We start from the raw sequence: 17253 nt of genomic DNA on the forward strand, positions 1-17253 counted from the left end.
GTAAAAGTCAGCTATTAAAAAATGTATTTGAGTAAAAGTACAAAAGTGTTGGTATCAAAATATACTTAAAGTACCAAAAGTAGAAAGTACTCATTATGCTGAATGTCCCATTTCACAAGTTTTCAAATGTATAAAACTAGAAGTTCTACGCGGCCCGAACGTCTAGCGTGACGCGTCGTTCACTTTGCAGTGCCACCTTACAGGCACCTCACAGTGTGAGAGAGAGTTTTGTGCTCTCCTAAATCCACGGCAGGCTTTGAAAGTACCCACTTCAGAAAGAGGTGACGTGCATCACCTCTCCAATGACCAAAACCCACTTTGTGATTACTCAGACCTGGTATGGCAGACCTGTGGGGAGTGTGCAGTGGTGTACAATGTGAAAAGATAGTTGAAATCGCAGGAGATGAAGTTAGCAGTTTATTTGTGTAAAGGGTCGTCGGCGTGTGTTGTGTTGAGGATGGAAGCCGTCGAACTGGTGCATCCTACCTATTTATAGGTAGGATGTGATGTCATGCTGTCGTGAGATTACGTCACACTGGCGTGTCTCATCGTGATGTCACGACCGTGATGTCATATGACGTCACACTGGCCACATACAACGTACATACATACTGACAACCGACATGGCGCAGGATTCAAATTGTATAATTGGCACTCAAATAATTGCAATTAACAACTTAATTGTGTTTCTGTCGCTGAACATTATAAAAATCACATTTCTGTTTAGCTTTGTAAACAAAAGGGCAGATATGACAAATAACAAATATACAAAGAAATGATTGACAGATTTAATAACTTTATACTTTAAAAAAAAACATAGTGGACATAGTGGAAATAGCCGATCTACAAGCTAAAATCACGTTGCGAGGCGTTTTGAGCTTGTGGATCTGCTATTTCCACTTATTTTAATGTTTGAAAATATATGTATATTTTTCGACACGGAAAATATGACAATTATGCAAAAAATTATTGCGATTATCTCAAATAATTGCGATTAGCCGAATATGTAATCATTTTGACAGGCCTAATTGACCCCCGTGGGGAAATCCAGGTGTCTTAACAGTAGGCTATACAGCAGCGAGAGATTTAAGATTAAATCAAATAAATATACTGACAATAGACTTGGCACTTGGCCTAACCTAACATAATATATTCTATCAATAAATGATATATATTGTACAATCTATCAACAGTGATATGCATAAATGTACTGTACATTGATCTATCGCCCACGATTGGGTAGCCTATACTGTATCAACAGTTACGGTAGATAATGAGACTGCATAGTGTCAGCAGGCCTACAACAGTGGGTATCTGGATAATGTAAAGACTATCAACAGTGAATATTATGACATTGAATAAAAACGTAGACCTAATTTGAACAAACAAGAATGCACCTGGATCATTTCAAAAGCTTAAATACAGTGCAGTTCATGCTTCCAGTAAATATATATATATATTATCTGGGAGTTTAACCTTTTCATATCACAGACATGCAAAATTGACTTTCATTAGGGCACGAGCCCCCTTTTCAAATTATTTTGTCCAAGGGACCCTGATAGGAAAATATGTTTTGTTTAAATGAAATCCACCTGTCTAAATGCCACCACAATTGTACATGGGAAATAGATTGATAGTGATGATATTGAAACAAAGAATAGTCACTCAAACATGATTTGTATAGTGGTCTAATCGTTTCAAGGGAATTGAATTATATTCAAATATAACTAATATAATTTGACTGAGGATCACCTGGAACCTCCTCGAGGATCCCATTACAGTAGGCTATTTTAGAACCCATACGGGGAGATCATATTCTAGGATGTGGCTAGAAAGGGCTTTAAAAGAGCAAAATAGGGCATGTAAAAGTAAACAGAAATGTTTACCCAGTAAACATTTGAGTATAAGGCTTATTACACAACCAAATGTACATGATGTCAGGTTGTCGAAGCTATGCTGTAGATTTAATATGAATTCAAACATACAGTAAAACAAATATTGTAGCCAGGCTATGCCTTTTTTCCCACCGGGAACATCCACGTAATATGATTTTCTCTGGAAAAAATAACGTAGGTTGGATGAGACATGTCTGTCAGATCAATCCATAATGCACATATTAAACCCCTTTCCTTCCCTATTAACCTCAGAGACATGCAAAGAAGTAGCGTAAACAACAATATCAAATAAGTTCACAAAATTAATACACTCATCATCAGATCACCATTCAAGGAGCACTATGTATTTGTACTCTTCTACCCCGGCTTTGAACCCGGTTTCCTGTGCAAGAGCTGATATTTTTTTCCATTGAGCTAATAGAGCCGGCCTGCTTGCTCTGGGGATAAATTGAATCTTGACTGTCAGGTCAAAATTCGGGTCAGATCCTGCGTCTAGGTGAGACATGACCTTTGACACCATCTCAATGTCTCAATAGAAGAACAGGGAGAAAAAATACAACCACCCCAATTGTATAAGTTATATTGTGTTAACATACTCTACCATACAGATTGGACAAAATTACATTTTATGCATTTAAAAAAAGTTACATACTGAGAGGCTTTAACTAAACAAGGGACAACACAACAGTGATCCATTTTTGTGATTCTACCAAAAATAAGATGTGCTTTTGTAATATGCTGTGTATTTATGACTTAACAATTATATTCTGTTCACAGCACACATACTGTTCAAGTTCACATTAAAATGCAAAACACTGCAAATCCAAATAAAGTCTCCTTTAATAACTTTTGACAATTGCTTAAGACCTGTGAATCCCACGACATACATTAAGTACTTATACTGACAGTGTGCTCAGCATTATTTTTTGTGGTTTGCAGCCTTGTGGTTTGCCACCACAAAATATGTAGTCCACCGAGCTAAGAGAAGAGCTCCAAACAACACCGTGTAGCTGAAGAGAACAAATTTCAGGACTTCTCTGAATGTCCGTAGGAAGCGGATTGCCAAGGGTTCCACATCCATAGGCACATATTGCTTCTGTCTGCGACCAGCAAGTTGAGTAAGATGTCCCATATTTTCTCCACGTCCCATTGTTCTGTAATCAAACAGTATTCCGTCATGTCTTTCCCCATTTGAAATCTATTGTTGAGTTATTTTAGAACTCGGTTACAGTTCATGGACTACTAGTTAACTTCAGTTGTAGTTCATTTAGAAATGAGCAAAGGCTAAATGTGCAGGCTCTCATCATAATGGGCCAGGCTTTTATACCTAAGTGAAGCCACGGCTAACAGACCATTATTAATAATTTATTTGTAAATTGCACAAAATGGGTTCAGTATTGATCCTTTCTCCATTGATTTATACCTAGGAATAACCGAGGCTACTGAATACTTTATTGCTTTGTACTTCCACTTACAACACATTCTCAGCACCTTTGTGTAATAATTTAGTCACACATGATACATCAGTACTTCTGAAGCTATAAGAAGTTGTTTCTTGTAGGAAATAAATCACTTTTGTTACTGATCAAAGCACTTGTTGCATGGCTAATAAAATACTACTGTATAAGGCTTAAACCATCAGTTGATCGCATACTACTGTATGTTAAAGCTATTTTATCATGCCCTATGAAAACATTGCCACACACGCCTTTGCACATTTCACTTTCTGACATGTGTGCCAGACAAATGCTGAAGAATCAAATATATGCACAAATAAATTAGACTCTTAATTTGTTTTTAAAATAATCTTACCTTTGTTTGTGCAGGACGGGAGCTGATCAGTAAATAGGCTCCTGTGCTGCGAGCCCAGAAATACCAGTTGATGTCTGTTGTCGTTTCAAGTCCTTATGGCAGAGGAGGAGGAGTCAGAGGCAATTAAACTGATTGCAAGGGTCTGAACGAACCTCTTGGGTTTTTCCTAACAGAAAGTTAAGCCGTACAGTGCACCTGCTGCTCAGAGAAATCCTAGGATAAGCCATTATAGATTAAAATAAAAAAAAGAAATTCTATTAAAATGTGCTTTTATATTGAGCTAAATTATATTGTAGTTTGCTAGCCTGCAAATAAGCAAGGGGCCGCTTACACATTTGTGCATGTTGAGCCCAGTTAAGTATCTTCTCTCTGCATCCCCTGCTGGGTCAGGAGCCCTTGTGCTCGTGGTGTAAGGCACGGACTCGCTATCGATTGGAACAGAGATCAAACCCGCTGCTCAAACGCAGTTATCTTCCTACCGGAACATGGAGCAAATGGCTTCCTAATTCAATCAGTGTCCTGCGCTGTCAAATCATGGGCCACTACGGGCTAAGATCTCCAGACAGCAGAGGGCCATTATCGGCTGATCGGGAGGCCTGTTACTTGGTTAATTGCTCCTTCAGAGAGCTGGAGCGGCCGCTGATGGACACACTCCCATCCTCTCCTTTTCTACTCCTCTCTCGCTCTCTGATCACCACTGCCATCTTACCTTTCACCATGCAGTATGATGCATACAGTGGATGCTCCATATCAGCCGAGTTATTCATCTACAATTACTTGAAACCATTGTATTTACACATTTTATTCAGCATTATAGCCAAACAAAATGAAGAAAAAATAAACAAAAACTGGGCAGTAATAGAAAAAAAGTCTAAACAAAATGAAAATCAAAAGCAGTAAAACATACAATATTTGTTTGTTTTTTTAACTTTGCAAAAATCACATTTTCTCCAACATTTCAAAAGTTTCCATCATACTGTACATACAGTATATATATATATACATAATTACATACAATACACTGCACAGTGGAGCATGTTGACCAAAGATGAAACTAGAATACAATGTACTGTATAAGGTAGCAGTAGCACATACATTAAATTATATGGAATATAGGGTGCAGTGGGACGTTTGAAAAGCTTAAGCCTGAAAGGGGTTCCCGTTCTGCGACTCGGGCCGGTCCATGAGGGATTTGACCCAGCTGGTGCCATTAATCAGTTTGGTGGTGGCGATGATGTATTCCATCCCGCTGTCTTCCATTTGAGAGAGGAAGCGCAGGGCGGCTATTTCTGCGTACGTTACTCCTCCGAGGAAGAACACCAGTGTGGTCCGGTTCTCCCCCTGTTGGCCTGTGAGACGGTGAGAAAACAGCAGGTGATCAAACATAAATGGCATTATTCTTATTTTATATTATGTACTGTATATATTTAGTCAATAAAACACGTTATTGTAACCAATCTGTATAGTAGAGCATGTTAATATACAATATAACTAACAACTGCAGGGGTTGGAGCGGAGCTGGTCTTTAGATCCTGTGGTCGGGTAGGAAGTACTGCTGAATGCCAAAAGGTATTGCACAGCTCAAAGCATAATATCTCCTCTCTGCCCAAACAGGGTTTTCGTCTCAGCTCAGTAACTTTCTGCGCTTGGATGGGAGACCCTGGTTCTAAATCCGTCAAACTAAATCAACAACTCGACACGGTGATTGACACACTGTAAAATCCTGGGTCGATTAAACTCAATGGACCCCTTTACAGTGCATTCAGAAGTCACTACGCAGCTTACCTGGGAGTATGTGCTTACAAAATGAGAAGGGAACTAGGACTGAAAATCATTATACTACAGTATGTCGAACAATAATTTTCCATCATTATTCAGACATTATATTAGCCTGTGCAAATTCTCCTCCATCATTCTGCAACACTAAACACACATGATCCAAAATTCTAAAGCAACACTGGCATTCGTTAAAGCGCCGTATTCTGGAATCTGAAAAAAAAAACTAAACAAAAACTAAACAGCCATCACCTCACCCTTACATAGAGACCTCTATTATCACCTTTTAAAAATGAAAGCAGGGTACAAACAAGTAGAAACAAGCCAGCTCTCCTATACCCAAATGCACAGTTCTAATTAGCACATTTCACAGGGAGCATATAATTAATTTCACTATTCACATCAGGACAATCCCTACGGCTGCAATAGCCAATGACAAATGGGTAGTTGACAGCGCTTTTCTCCTCATCCTTCTTTCCCGTATCAATAGACATGAAAAACAACACAAACAGAGACACTGACAGTCGGCCCCATCCCTTTGTCAGCTGCATGTTATAAATTATCAATTGACATAGCCATGTCTTATCTCAGAGCCGCACACCGGAGACCATTTACTTTTATTTCTATGCCTCTGTTTGGTGAGCAACAACACACACACAGCCCCCAGTTTCTTTCTGCTGGTCCTCACGTTTCTTATGAAGCCCAGCAGGCAGCTGCTGTCTCTCCTCGAAATGGGGACCTGGGAGCATCTTCAGAACCTCTTCAATGCTGCGCCAGCCGGGCCGGGCCAAAACCTGGGTCAGTCTGATGCTTAGGGGCGCGTAGCCACTGTACACGTAGGAGATGTCGTTGGGGTTCTAGAGAGAGAACAAAATGAAAAAGGAGAAGATGATGAACAAACCACTGGTTGCCAATTCTGGCTCCTCTGACACCCCTAGTAGATAGATAGATAGACCTTTATTGATCCCTGTGGGTACATTCAGCTGCCATGGACCCCTGCTGGTTTTCTATCCTACCAGTTAGTTGATTGCATTCTCCTAGTGTCCGTGCCATGTTGGCTTCTAATCGTGTCTAATCATGTCTAGTAGTGAGACAAGGGACACCAGGGACCTCATTTATAATCGTTGCGTTATGCACAAGTCCAGACTTGAAAGACGCACGTGCCGCTTCCCACACAAAAGTTGGGACTTATATAAAAACAGACGTGGCGGGAGAATGTGCATACTGTACGGTACCTCTATGGTAACTCACCAAGCGTATGAACATTCTGGATGTAGGACAGTAGGAATTAGCGATGCCGCTGGCAAAGTATTGAAATAAAGACAAATGCTCTAATGATGTGAAATTACACAGCCTTCTAAAACCTTGTCATGAGGAACTAACAGGACTTTTAACTGTGTTTTTCGCTTGCGGCTGACACCAAAAGGAACATAAATAATAAAAAAGAATTAAGGGGCCTGCAAGACAGTCTACAACAGTGGTTCTAAAACGGTGTGCAACGAGAAAGGTCCAGGTGTGGCTTGGGATTGGGAACAACCACACATTATTATTGCAATATAGCATAAGTAAATAAAATAAACGTTTACAGAGTGATAACAATTCTGCAGGAGATTTTGACTTCCTAACCACTGCATCATGCTGGTTTCAGTTGTAGAGCACAATCACGCTACAAAAATTACAATAACCATTTTATGGTTAATTGTGACATTTAACAGGGCAGGAATACTTTGTCTAGTTTATGTGCGCACAGATTTATACATCTGATTATTTTGGTGGTTGGATACACACAAACATTTAGTATGGAACCCAATGCAGTTTTATAAATGTGGTCCAAGATGATCACAATGACCTACACGTGTACATGGGAGGGTGTAGAATCAGACCGTAACTAGAGACCCCAGGGCTAGGGTCACAAACCACTGCTTCACCGATAATAAATGAAATAAATTACCATAAACATATTTAATTCAATTGCTCTCTTCGCCAGCAGGTTCTAAAATCTCATCAACAGGGCTCACCTGCTCGTTGGCGTCCTCCATCCACAGTTTAAGGGTCTTCCTAATGGTGGGGTAGTTGTTCCTGGAGTTTGTCTGGGGTTTTAAAAGGCCCGTCTTCTCAAGGTTGTTAAGTGTCAGCATGTGTTCATAGCCATAGGTCTGCATTAAAAAGGGAAAAAACATCGTCATAGAGTTGTTCCACTGGCCATCAAAAAAACAATACAGTTAAAGCTATATTAAAGTTTGGTAGAACCTTGGTGGTATGTATCGCTCAGTGTCTTTTGAACTTTTTGTGCACAGGGCAGACACTTGTACACAAGCTATTTTTGGGGGGTTCAAATCCACCATGGTGCATCTGTCATCTAGCACCTGTCAGCGGGGAACGTTGAGCAGGAGGAGTAGGACGAAGGCTCTACGTCCTCCCGGTGGGTGCTCCTCACTGGCAGGTGTACCAGTAAGGTACAACAGCAGTGCCAAGCAGTGGGAGGAATTAATTGGCATAACGAGTACATTGGGGAGGAAAAAGGGTAAAATGATTGGCTACTCTAAATAATAATTTTAAAAAGATAAACATAAAGTACAGTATAAAGGGTTTAAGTGGTTAATGATATAATCACCTTTGGGTGACAAATCTAGATATACTGTAGATAAGATACAGTACTGTATGTGCTATTTTCGAAATAAAACTCCCACTGCATGTTTCCATAATCAGTACACCACCACTACGCTTTAAAATACCCGAGCTGATCTCCAAATTCACAATGCTATTTTGTACGACGTTGAGCTGTTAATCTAAATTAATTATCTTAATTATGTAAAGATTATCTAAAATAAAATGTACAATTATTTGATTAATCAAAAAAGGTTATCGATAATATAATCGAAGAATATAATCAGTAGTTGCAGCCCTACTATGCTCTTCATGCCAAATGCCTGGAGAAATCACTTGAATTATACCTGCAAGATTTCCCTCTTGTAGTAGTCCAACACCTTCTGCTTGAGGCCATTGTTGCAGACAGACTGCATACACACTAGACGCAGAATCTTGATCAAGGGATCTTTCTGGGCAATGCAGTCTTCTATATAAGTGTTCACCTGTATTGAGAAACAGTCAGGATGATTTAACAAGTGGAAAACAATGTGCAAATACTTTTTTATCCAACACATTTTAACCATAAAATATTAACATTCATGATGATCTTATCTTACTTATATATTTAAACTGGAGCGGAAAAAGAGGTTTCTATTCTTTGGCACCACTGTTCATGATACTCAAATGCAGATCATGAATACTTCAAGTTTTCAACTTATTTCAAGACAAGTCATTTCTACCTATAAAACAGATTAGGTATCAACACTAGGTGGATAGGTACCTTGTCTGTGTCGACCCCTGTCATGAACTCCTGCTCCACTGTCAGATTGTCAAAGAAGGCCTCTGAAGCTGAAACGGGAGACATTAGGAAAAGATAAACGCTATACAGTAAACTGCTGGGACTGCTGTCCAGCTTAGAAATGATTATATACAATGTATTCTTGGGCAAAGAGAGATTGATTTTGGCTGCAAGTAGGAACATTTTTTATTTACTAGATGTTTACCAATTTTCCTAGGAGACAATCTTTTGCAATGCCAAAGTTGTGTCTTGTCATTTTATTGGATTTTTCATTTCTTTCTATTTCACAATATAATAGAAGAAACTAAATCAGATTGGAGATGGTTGCTGTCGGGCAAAACCTTGTATCTCCATAGTTTTTTCATAAATGAATGGTATTGGTAATCCTCCATTGTTTTATACTTAAAAGGGGTGTTTCACTTTCAAACATGTCGGGTTCATTTAAACCTCTACTCAGGCTTTTGTGAGCACCCCAGACAGTGTTCAAGTTGCTTGATTCAGTATTTAGATATTTGATATTCATTTTATCAGACACAATTTTGGATGTTTTGGGAAGGACACCAGGTTGAAAATGAAAAAAAGAGCTTGTGATAAAATAATAACTACACTGGATCCATTGGAACGTAAGTTATTTTTTTTATTTAACGGCTTTCGATCATACAAGGTTTCTGCCCGACAGCCACGATATGAAGGAAAGGAAAAGAAGGGAAGCTTATACTGTACATACTGGTGATGTCCTTGATGAGCTCGGCTATAGAGGTGTGGTTAGCTAGCGAGCTCCTTGCTGCCTGCATGTGAGGCAACTGGGACACAAACTGCTTTATTTCCCCCACAGTTTTAGCATTGTGGCGTTCCTATGAGACAAGGGAAAACAAAATTATCAAAAAACAGAGCCCGACACCTCAGACAGTTCATCATCCAGCATGTTACCTCAGACAAAGCAGAACATTTAGGGGGAAAAAATCTATCACAAGCCATCAAGCAGTTAATTTACAACATCCAAAAATCCATCAAACAGCACACCAGAAAATAAGATTAAATGTAGAACAAGTCTGGGCAAGTCAGACAATTAAGAAGATGTTAACAACATCAGAGAAACAGAGAATATATTGGAGCATAGGAGTGTGCAGGTTCTACTGTGCTTTTTCATGATCCTATCCTAACCCAGAAGTTATTTGCAAATTCAATCAGATTTTTTAGAAAAAGAAAAAAAAACTTGACTCCAACACTATGATATTTAAATAAGCTACTGAAATTGGAAACAATACTACCAAAAGCATCAGGTTGTAAAGTTGGCTCATATTAAGTGTTCATCAGGGGCTCAGCAATCAATACTTTTGATTACAGGGCTGATTATGCATCTATAAAAGGAAAACAAGATTTGGACTGTATCTTATCTTTGAGTAATTGTCATCACCTGTCCAGATCTATTGGTTTTCTGTTGTGCACTTTGTAACATTTGCCATAGATTACAATCATATTTGATTAGTTGTGGTGTCTTCTTGACGTAAAGTAAGGCATTCTAGCTTATATTCAACCTCTCCCTTGCCCAGTCCATAGACCCTGTACCCAAGAACACCTCCCCAGCCGGCCTGAATGACTATCGCCCGGTTGCACTGACCTCGGTTTAACTACTATAACCCTGCATCACCAGGCTCTCCACACAGAGGATAGCCTGGTTTTCATTCCAAACTGACCAGTGTAGTTTCCGGTTGGACGGTGCCGCATTGTTTTTGTTCCCCCACATAATGCTGAATCAATTCGTTTAGTCTCGCTAGCCGTGCTACGAGTACGAAAAAAAGATGCATATATCAAACGATTATTATACGTACCAAACAAAATGTAACGATTAGACCAAACTAAACATATTATAACGCCCCTGGCCGAGGGGAATCATTTTGGAGGAGCAACGGTGCTCTTGGTTTCCGCCTTGTTTTCCACCTGCCTAACGATGCAAAGTTATATCTGCTCTACACCGGATCAGAAAACTGTAAAAAGGGAGTTGATCCCAGTCTACGGTTTATGCAGTAAAGTGTACTTGATGTACAATATGCTGAACTGAACTTGGCAAACAAGTCTTCATGTGCGCTGCCCCTGCAGCCTGGAATCACTTGCAGACAGATGTGAAGCTTGGACTTGGCAGACTCCATCGGCCAGTGCACCAGCTTCCCTACAAACATGTTGCATATTGAATTCCTGAAGTGTGCAATTATTTTCCTTGCCTTATGACTCTGTTGCACTCTTAACTTATCTTAAATGTTTCTGTTTTATGTAAATGTTGGTTTATGTTTAGTAAGTTGCAACTTTCTGTACTACTACTACCCTAAACAGGGCTCCCTCGTAAAAGAGATCTTGTATCTCAATGGGACTCTTCACTTGTATAAATAAAGGACAAATATATATATATATCTTTTAAATATGCATTTCTTGCTATGCACTGTAAATTGCTCAGCCTTTTCTGGCAATACCCGACTTGTGTTTTCATTCCCTGTGCATCCAGAGGGTCAAACATACAGAGGGCCATCAAATAACATTAGAACTATGACTAGTACAACGAGTGGGTGGATTAGTGGGATTTATGGGGCGGGTCATTCTGAAATCTGCATGGGTTAAACATTTTAGTGCATTAATTCCTTAAATTTAGATAATGTACTAATTTTGGCAGCCCTAATTTAATTTCAGTCCAGTACTTTTCCTATTCTTAATATTATCTTGTATATTATATTGCTGTTGTTGCACAGTCTTGCAGACCATGTGACACCAACATTTCGCTGCTTGTGCTTCTAAATTTCGTACACAAAGTAATGGTGGATGTGTTGAGGTGAGACGCACCTCGAAGGCAGCAGAGATGATTTTGGCCTTCCTGCTGAGCGCTGCTCCAACAGCATTGAAATTCTTATCCCGTATCTCAGCGTACAATTCCTCTGCAGAGTTGAGCTGCAACTTCTTGGCCTCTGTGGGTAAATCTTTACCCCCTTCTCCTTGCTTCTTCTGAGCGAACTTCTCAGGAGGCAACTTGACATACCCTAAGTTACAGGAGACATAACTTATTATAGAAGACACATCCTACCTTTCAGGAGACATACCCTATGTCAGTACTTCCCAAACTGGGGGTCGGGACATCCGGGTCCCCAGATACTCAGCTTAAAATGCAACATTGTTTTCTCACTCAACAGTAAACAAACCAATATACAGTATAAGTTTATACAGGGTATCTGCACATTTATAAAGTGACAATTTAATGACTTTTAAGACCTTTTTAATACCAAATTGGCCAAATATTACGTAGTGAAAATAGTCGATCTACAAGCTCACAACGCCTCACACAGCGAGGCGTTGTGAGCTTGTAGTTTGGCTATTCTCACAATGTTTTTCTGTGGAACCGAGTCAAACTAAATGGAATGCGCCCTTGAAAAGTTTGGGAACCCTTGCCTTATGTTACAGGAGACATACAGTACAGTACACACAGCCAGAGGAGACATATAGAGAGAGCAGTGAGAATGATATAGAATGCAACGATGAATAAGCATAACACAATACAATAATAATGAATCCTCCTGACCATTGGTGATGCCATAGATCTCATCGATGAGTCCCTCGTAGGTGAGCTGTGTGGCCAGTGGGGTCAGCAGGTCAACGTTACGGTCCAGCAGCAGTAGTGTATCAAACACTGGCAGGATCTGGCTCTGACTTCCAGCAAACTCCCTCTTCATTCTCAGCATCATATTGGCTACATGCTGCAAACCCAGAAAAAAATCTTATTATCTTCTTTTAAATTCATGCTGTGTAAGATTCATTTCAGTAGTCTTTTTGGCGACACCTCTCACAGCTCCTAGGACGCCCGAGGATGGTCAGAAATGGTATTGATTAATGTTCAAATAATGAAATTAATACATTTCCTGTGCCTAAGTCATTGTGCCTAAGTCATTTTGGCAGGAGCAACAATGTCAACAATGTTTCATGTATGAAAGGAGTGTTAAATAATGTTTATCTAGACAATTGTCAATTAACACATTATGTGGATGGTTGTGAAAAATATACCAGTCAATTATTATATAAAAAATACATTTTGTTTTAATTAAAAAAGTGACACAGTAAGACTCAAAAGTAATTTTATATCCTAGACTATTGCACCATACTCACCCTGGCACACTCTCCTTTCCCATAGATCTGTGGTATAGTACCATACAGTGCCTGCAGAGTCATGAGGCCTTTGGCAGTGTGGTACAAACTCGTTTGATCGTTCTCAAGATAGCACTCCTATAGGAGACAGAAATGGGGGTGAAATAAGTCTCACTAGATGCACAGGAGAACTGTAAACCTCAACGAGAGAGACGAGGCATTTACAGTCACTTTGTAATTGATTTTGTAACTGGAGCATATAGCTCACGCTCAACCATATCGTCGCTGTCGGGTGGAAACCTTGTATGTCCAAAACTGTTCATTTTCAGGAAATTGACAAAAAAGGAACCTGTGTTCCAATGTAGTTATTCTTTAGTAGTAGGGGTAGGGATGCAGATCGGCTACTTTTGCGTGACACTCCTGTAAGTCAAAGCAGGGCATTTATTTACGGAGAAAAAGAAAAACATTAAAAGTTGAAATAGAGAGATACAGGGTTTCTGCCCGACAGCAACGATATGCTGCAATACATTTGTGCTAAATCCAGACGTTATACACACCCTGAAGGCACCTTCAGACTCCATGGAGAGTAGGTCACCATCGTAGGGTATCAGGTCCAGGATGTACTCCTCAATGTTGATGAAAGAGTTGAGCACGCCTTGCTCCTTCAGCCTCTGCTCACAGAGCATGCTCCGTCGTGGAACAAACAGGATGTGGAAGTCACGTGGCGAGTGCATCTTATCCTCACTAGAATGAATGAATTAATAGTTTTATATTTACGTGTCATGCTCATGCATACCACATGGGATTACAACAGTGGTTCTTAACCTTTTTCCCCCGGAGCCCCCCCCGCTTCTTACATCTGACAAAGCTGAGACTCCCTCACACACGCGTGCACGTACTACTTGTGACATTTTAACCATACCCATTAAAACCGGGAAAGCATCCGTTTCATTTTATACCTTGGCTATTCAAAAATAGCAGATATACAAGCTCATAGCGTGTCACAAAATAGATCTGCTATTCTTGAAACATTGTGAAAATGTGTGCAAATCTTTGAATATAGTATAAACAAATCTTTGCTTCTGGGGGTCCGTGGCCAAATACGTATAATTTTGGTGGTCCTTGACATAAAAAAGGTTGAGAACCACTGATAAAGCAACAGAAGTTTTTCATCCCTACAGTAGATGAATTACAAACCTGAAGATATTCTCAGCAATAATGTCCATAAGCTCCAGTCTGGGACGAACAAAGAAGATGATGTTCTTGACATCGGCAGATGGGAGGCGCCCTCCCTTGAGGGTAAACATCTTCTCCACTTCATGTTCCTGAAAAGCAGTGGTGTAAAGTACATGTACTGTAATTACTACTTAAGTACAATTTTGAGGTATTTTTCACTTTACTGGAGTATTTCCAGCTTGCAGTACTTTTACTTCTACTTCACTACATCTCAGAGGCAAATGTTGCACTTTTTCTCCACTACAATTATTTGTAAACTGAAGTTATTAGTTAATTTGTAGATTTTGATTATCATTACAAAACATACATTACCCACTTCAGCCCTATATACATTTCGGCCATTTGAAAATAGCCGATCTACAAGCTCATTTCGGCCATTTGCAAGCTCACAATGCGTTGCTCGGCTATTTTCAAAAGATTTGTATACATTTGAAAACTTGTAAAATGGGACAGTCCGCATAATGACTACTTTCTACTTTTGGTACTTTAAGTACATTTTGATACCAATACTTTCGTACTTTTACTCAAGTAAATGTATACTTTATCCCTTTATCTCACATTAGGTTTCATCAGTGGCAGAGACATCAGCTTGTAGCAACAAAAAAACAACATCAAACAAACAAGGAGATCTCACCTTCAGTAAAGAATACTGCGCTATCAGTCCAAAAGGTCCTGTGAGATATTCATCCCAAACTATGGCCTAAAGTAAAAGGACAAATGACAAGACGGTTTACATGGAAGTGCTGGACCAATATATATAAATAACATACCAGATATCTCGTATGGTATTAGCCTTGGATCAATATTATCATAGATGTATTTTATCGATTTTGATATTTGTATATCTATGCAAAAGATAAAAATCGATCAAATACATCTATGATAGTCTAGATCCAAGGCTAGTATGATATTATGATAGTATGTAGACTAGCTCTGGTCCAGCGTTAGAAGGAGTTCTCCTTCTAATGCTATGGACCAGAGCTAGTTGTAGACTACAATGTTTAGTGGTCAATCTGTTGTTGGTCAAGATCGTTTGCATGATCACATCATCACATCAGATCACATCACATCATAATGATCATATCAAACATAACAGTTTAAATTTCAACCTTGTTTGCAGATTAGTATTGTTGTTGTCATTTACCTTACTTCCTGCACATTAAGTCTAACTATGGCCTAAAGTAAAATGACAAATGACAGACAGTTTACATGGGAGTACTGGACCAATATAATATAACACACCAGATATCAGCAAACAGCTAATAAAGTATTCAACCAATCAGGTATCATGATGATAGTTGTAGACAGGCAGTAGACTACAATGTTTTATCATTTTATTGTCAATCTGTTGGTCAAGATAATGTGCAGTGCAGATGCCTCGTCACATCATCACATCAAACATAACCGTTTATATTTAAACCTATTTGTTTGTAGATTCGTAGTGTTAATAGTCATTTACCTTGCTTCCTGCACATTTGTCTAAAAACTCCCTCAGCTCCTTCCTAGCTGCTTCTCTCAGGATGTTTAGATTGACTCTTCCGTATGATAAGTGAGCTGCCATTTTCACTGTAACAGCTCCACACAGTAGAGGAGGAGGAGGAGGAGGTCAGGTGACTTCACCACATGCTGTCATGTGACCCAAGAGAAACACAACAGTTTCCCATTTTCAAACCTGTGGGTCGAGGCCCCACTGGTAGACCGTGAGGCTGCTGCAAGTCGGCATAAAAACAGAAACACTCTGTGGGTTACTTGGGAACCATTGCCATGGGGGAAATACCCGCGCCCCCACCCCGCATGTTTACTGTATATATTTTTCTTTTTGATTACTACTCGTTTATGATGTTTATGCATATTATTTAATATTATTGTTTATGCTTTTGTATGAAACTGTACTTCTGTGCTTTTTTTGTTAATAAAGTATTCTATCAATCAATCAATCAATCAATCAAACAAACAAACAAACAAACAAACAAACGACTCAAGATAAACGACTTCATCTTTTAAAGGAGTAATTCACCCAAACAAATAAAATTGACTTCTTTTTTTTTTTTATCAATTACTGTACTCACCCCATGAAGCCTTGAATTAATTCATGGAGATGTTTTAGTTTTTGTCGCATACTACCTGACAGCGGAGACCAAATTATTGGCTTAGGAATGCGAAAAAAACAAAAACATCTCCATGAATTCAAGGCTTCATATCATGGGGTGTGTCATTGATAGATAATAAGTCATTTTTTGGGTGAACTAAGTCCAACTGCTTGTCTTTTCCCTTGACAATAGTGCTATCTTCTGGCCAGAAGTGGTGAGCTTTTTTCATGGAAAATAGTGAGGTGAATCTGGTGACACTTTCTTGTGGAAAATAACACTTTAAATGGCTTTAAATTTACTAAACCCAAAAGTTAGCCAAAAGTTGTTAGTGCTAATTACAAAATATTGCTATATAATTTGTATTCGGTATCTGACTACATTTCAATTTCAAGTAATCTGACCCAGTAAGTCCAATCACTGCCTACAGTTTTCACTTTTTGTACATATAGTGTTTTATATTTGTTGTGTTTTTGTTGTACATTGTCTATTTTGGTGTTATTGTTATGCTATGTTGATGAATTGAATACATGGTGGGAGGACCACAATGGAAACAATTCCCCAGGACGTTTTTGTGTTATCCGTTTAGCTCAAATGACTGACTGTAGCTGCCTTGTGCTGTTTACATTTCTGTCTAATAAAGTATTCAATCAATCAATCAAACCAACCCTGATGAATAATACGCATCATCTCTTCACTGCATCCATCGGTCTTGCGATGAATGAGGTTTACGTCACCTTTCTGTAATGCATGGGCCTACTCTGTCCGCTAGATGGAGTAATGTCTTCATTTCAAAGCATGAATGAATGAACGAATGAATGAAGTTGCGCCACATAGCCTACTACATCTAAAAATGTTGATGTTGAATGGGTTTTTAGTTGTTTATATATCTTGTAACAACCTGGACTACTGGTTGTCCATCCATGTATCATCTTTT

The 17253-nt window shown here is 39.1% G+C and overlaps 1 protein-coding gene across 1 annotated transcript; it reads right to left on the minus strand.

Annotated features, from left to right (window-relative positions):
* Positions 1-4500: 4500 nt before the first annotated feature.
* vps33a (VPS33A core subunit of CORVET and HOPS complexes) lies at positions 4501-15809 on the minus strand. Its single transcript, XM_084055054.1, has 13 exons — positions 15689-15809; positions 14864-14929; positions 14191-14318; positions 13551-13737; positions 13015-13131; positions 12434-12608; positions 11704-11897; positions 9599-9725; positions 8854-8921; positions 8438-8575; positions 7502-7639; positions 6172-6340; positions 4501-5056 (listed from the first exon to the last, which is right to left on the minus strand). Exons 1-13 carry the CDS (start codon positions 15788-15790, stop codon positions 4848-4850), a joined length of 1818 nt encoding a protein of 605 aa, XP_083911180.1. The 5' UTR covers positions 15791-15809; the 3' UTR covers positions 4501-4847.
* Positions 15810-17253: the final 1444 nt, after the last annotated feature.

This window comes from Gymnoscopelus microlampas (assembly GCF_963454915.1).
Source record: "Gymnoscopelus microlampas genome assembly, chromosome: 4".
Lineage (NCBI taxonomy): Eukaryota > Metazoa > Chordata > Actinopteri > Myctophiformes > Myctophidae > Gymnoscopelus > Gymnoscopelus microlampas.

Coding starts and splice junctions, on each gene's coding strand:
- vps33a (XM_084055054.1), bottom strand. CDS start 15,790: ATGGCAGCTCACTTATCATACGGAAGAGTCAATCTAAACATCCTGAGA. Junction 9,726..11,703: donor TCATCTCTGCTGCCTTCGAG/GTGCGTCTCACC, acceptor CTTGTCTCATAG/GAACGCCACAATGCTAAAAC. Junction 8,922..9,598: donor GCTCATCAAGGACATCACCA/GTATGTACAGTA, acceptor CTCCCGTTTCAG/CTTCAGAGGCCTTCTTTGAC.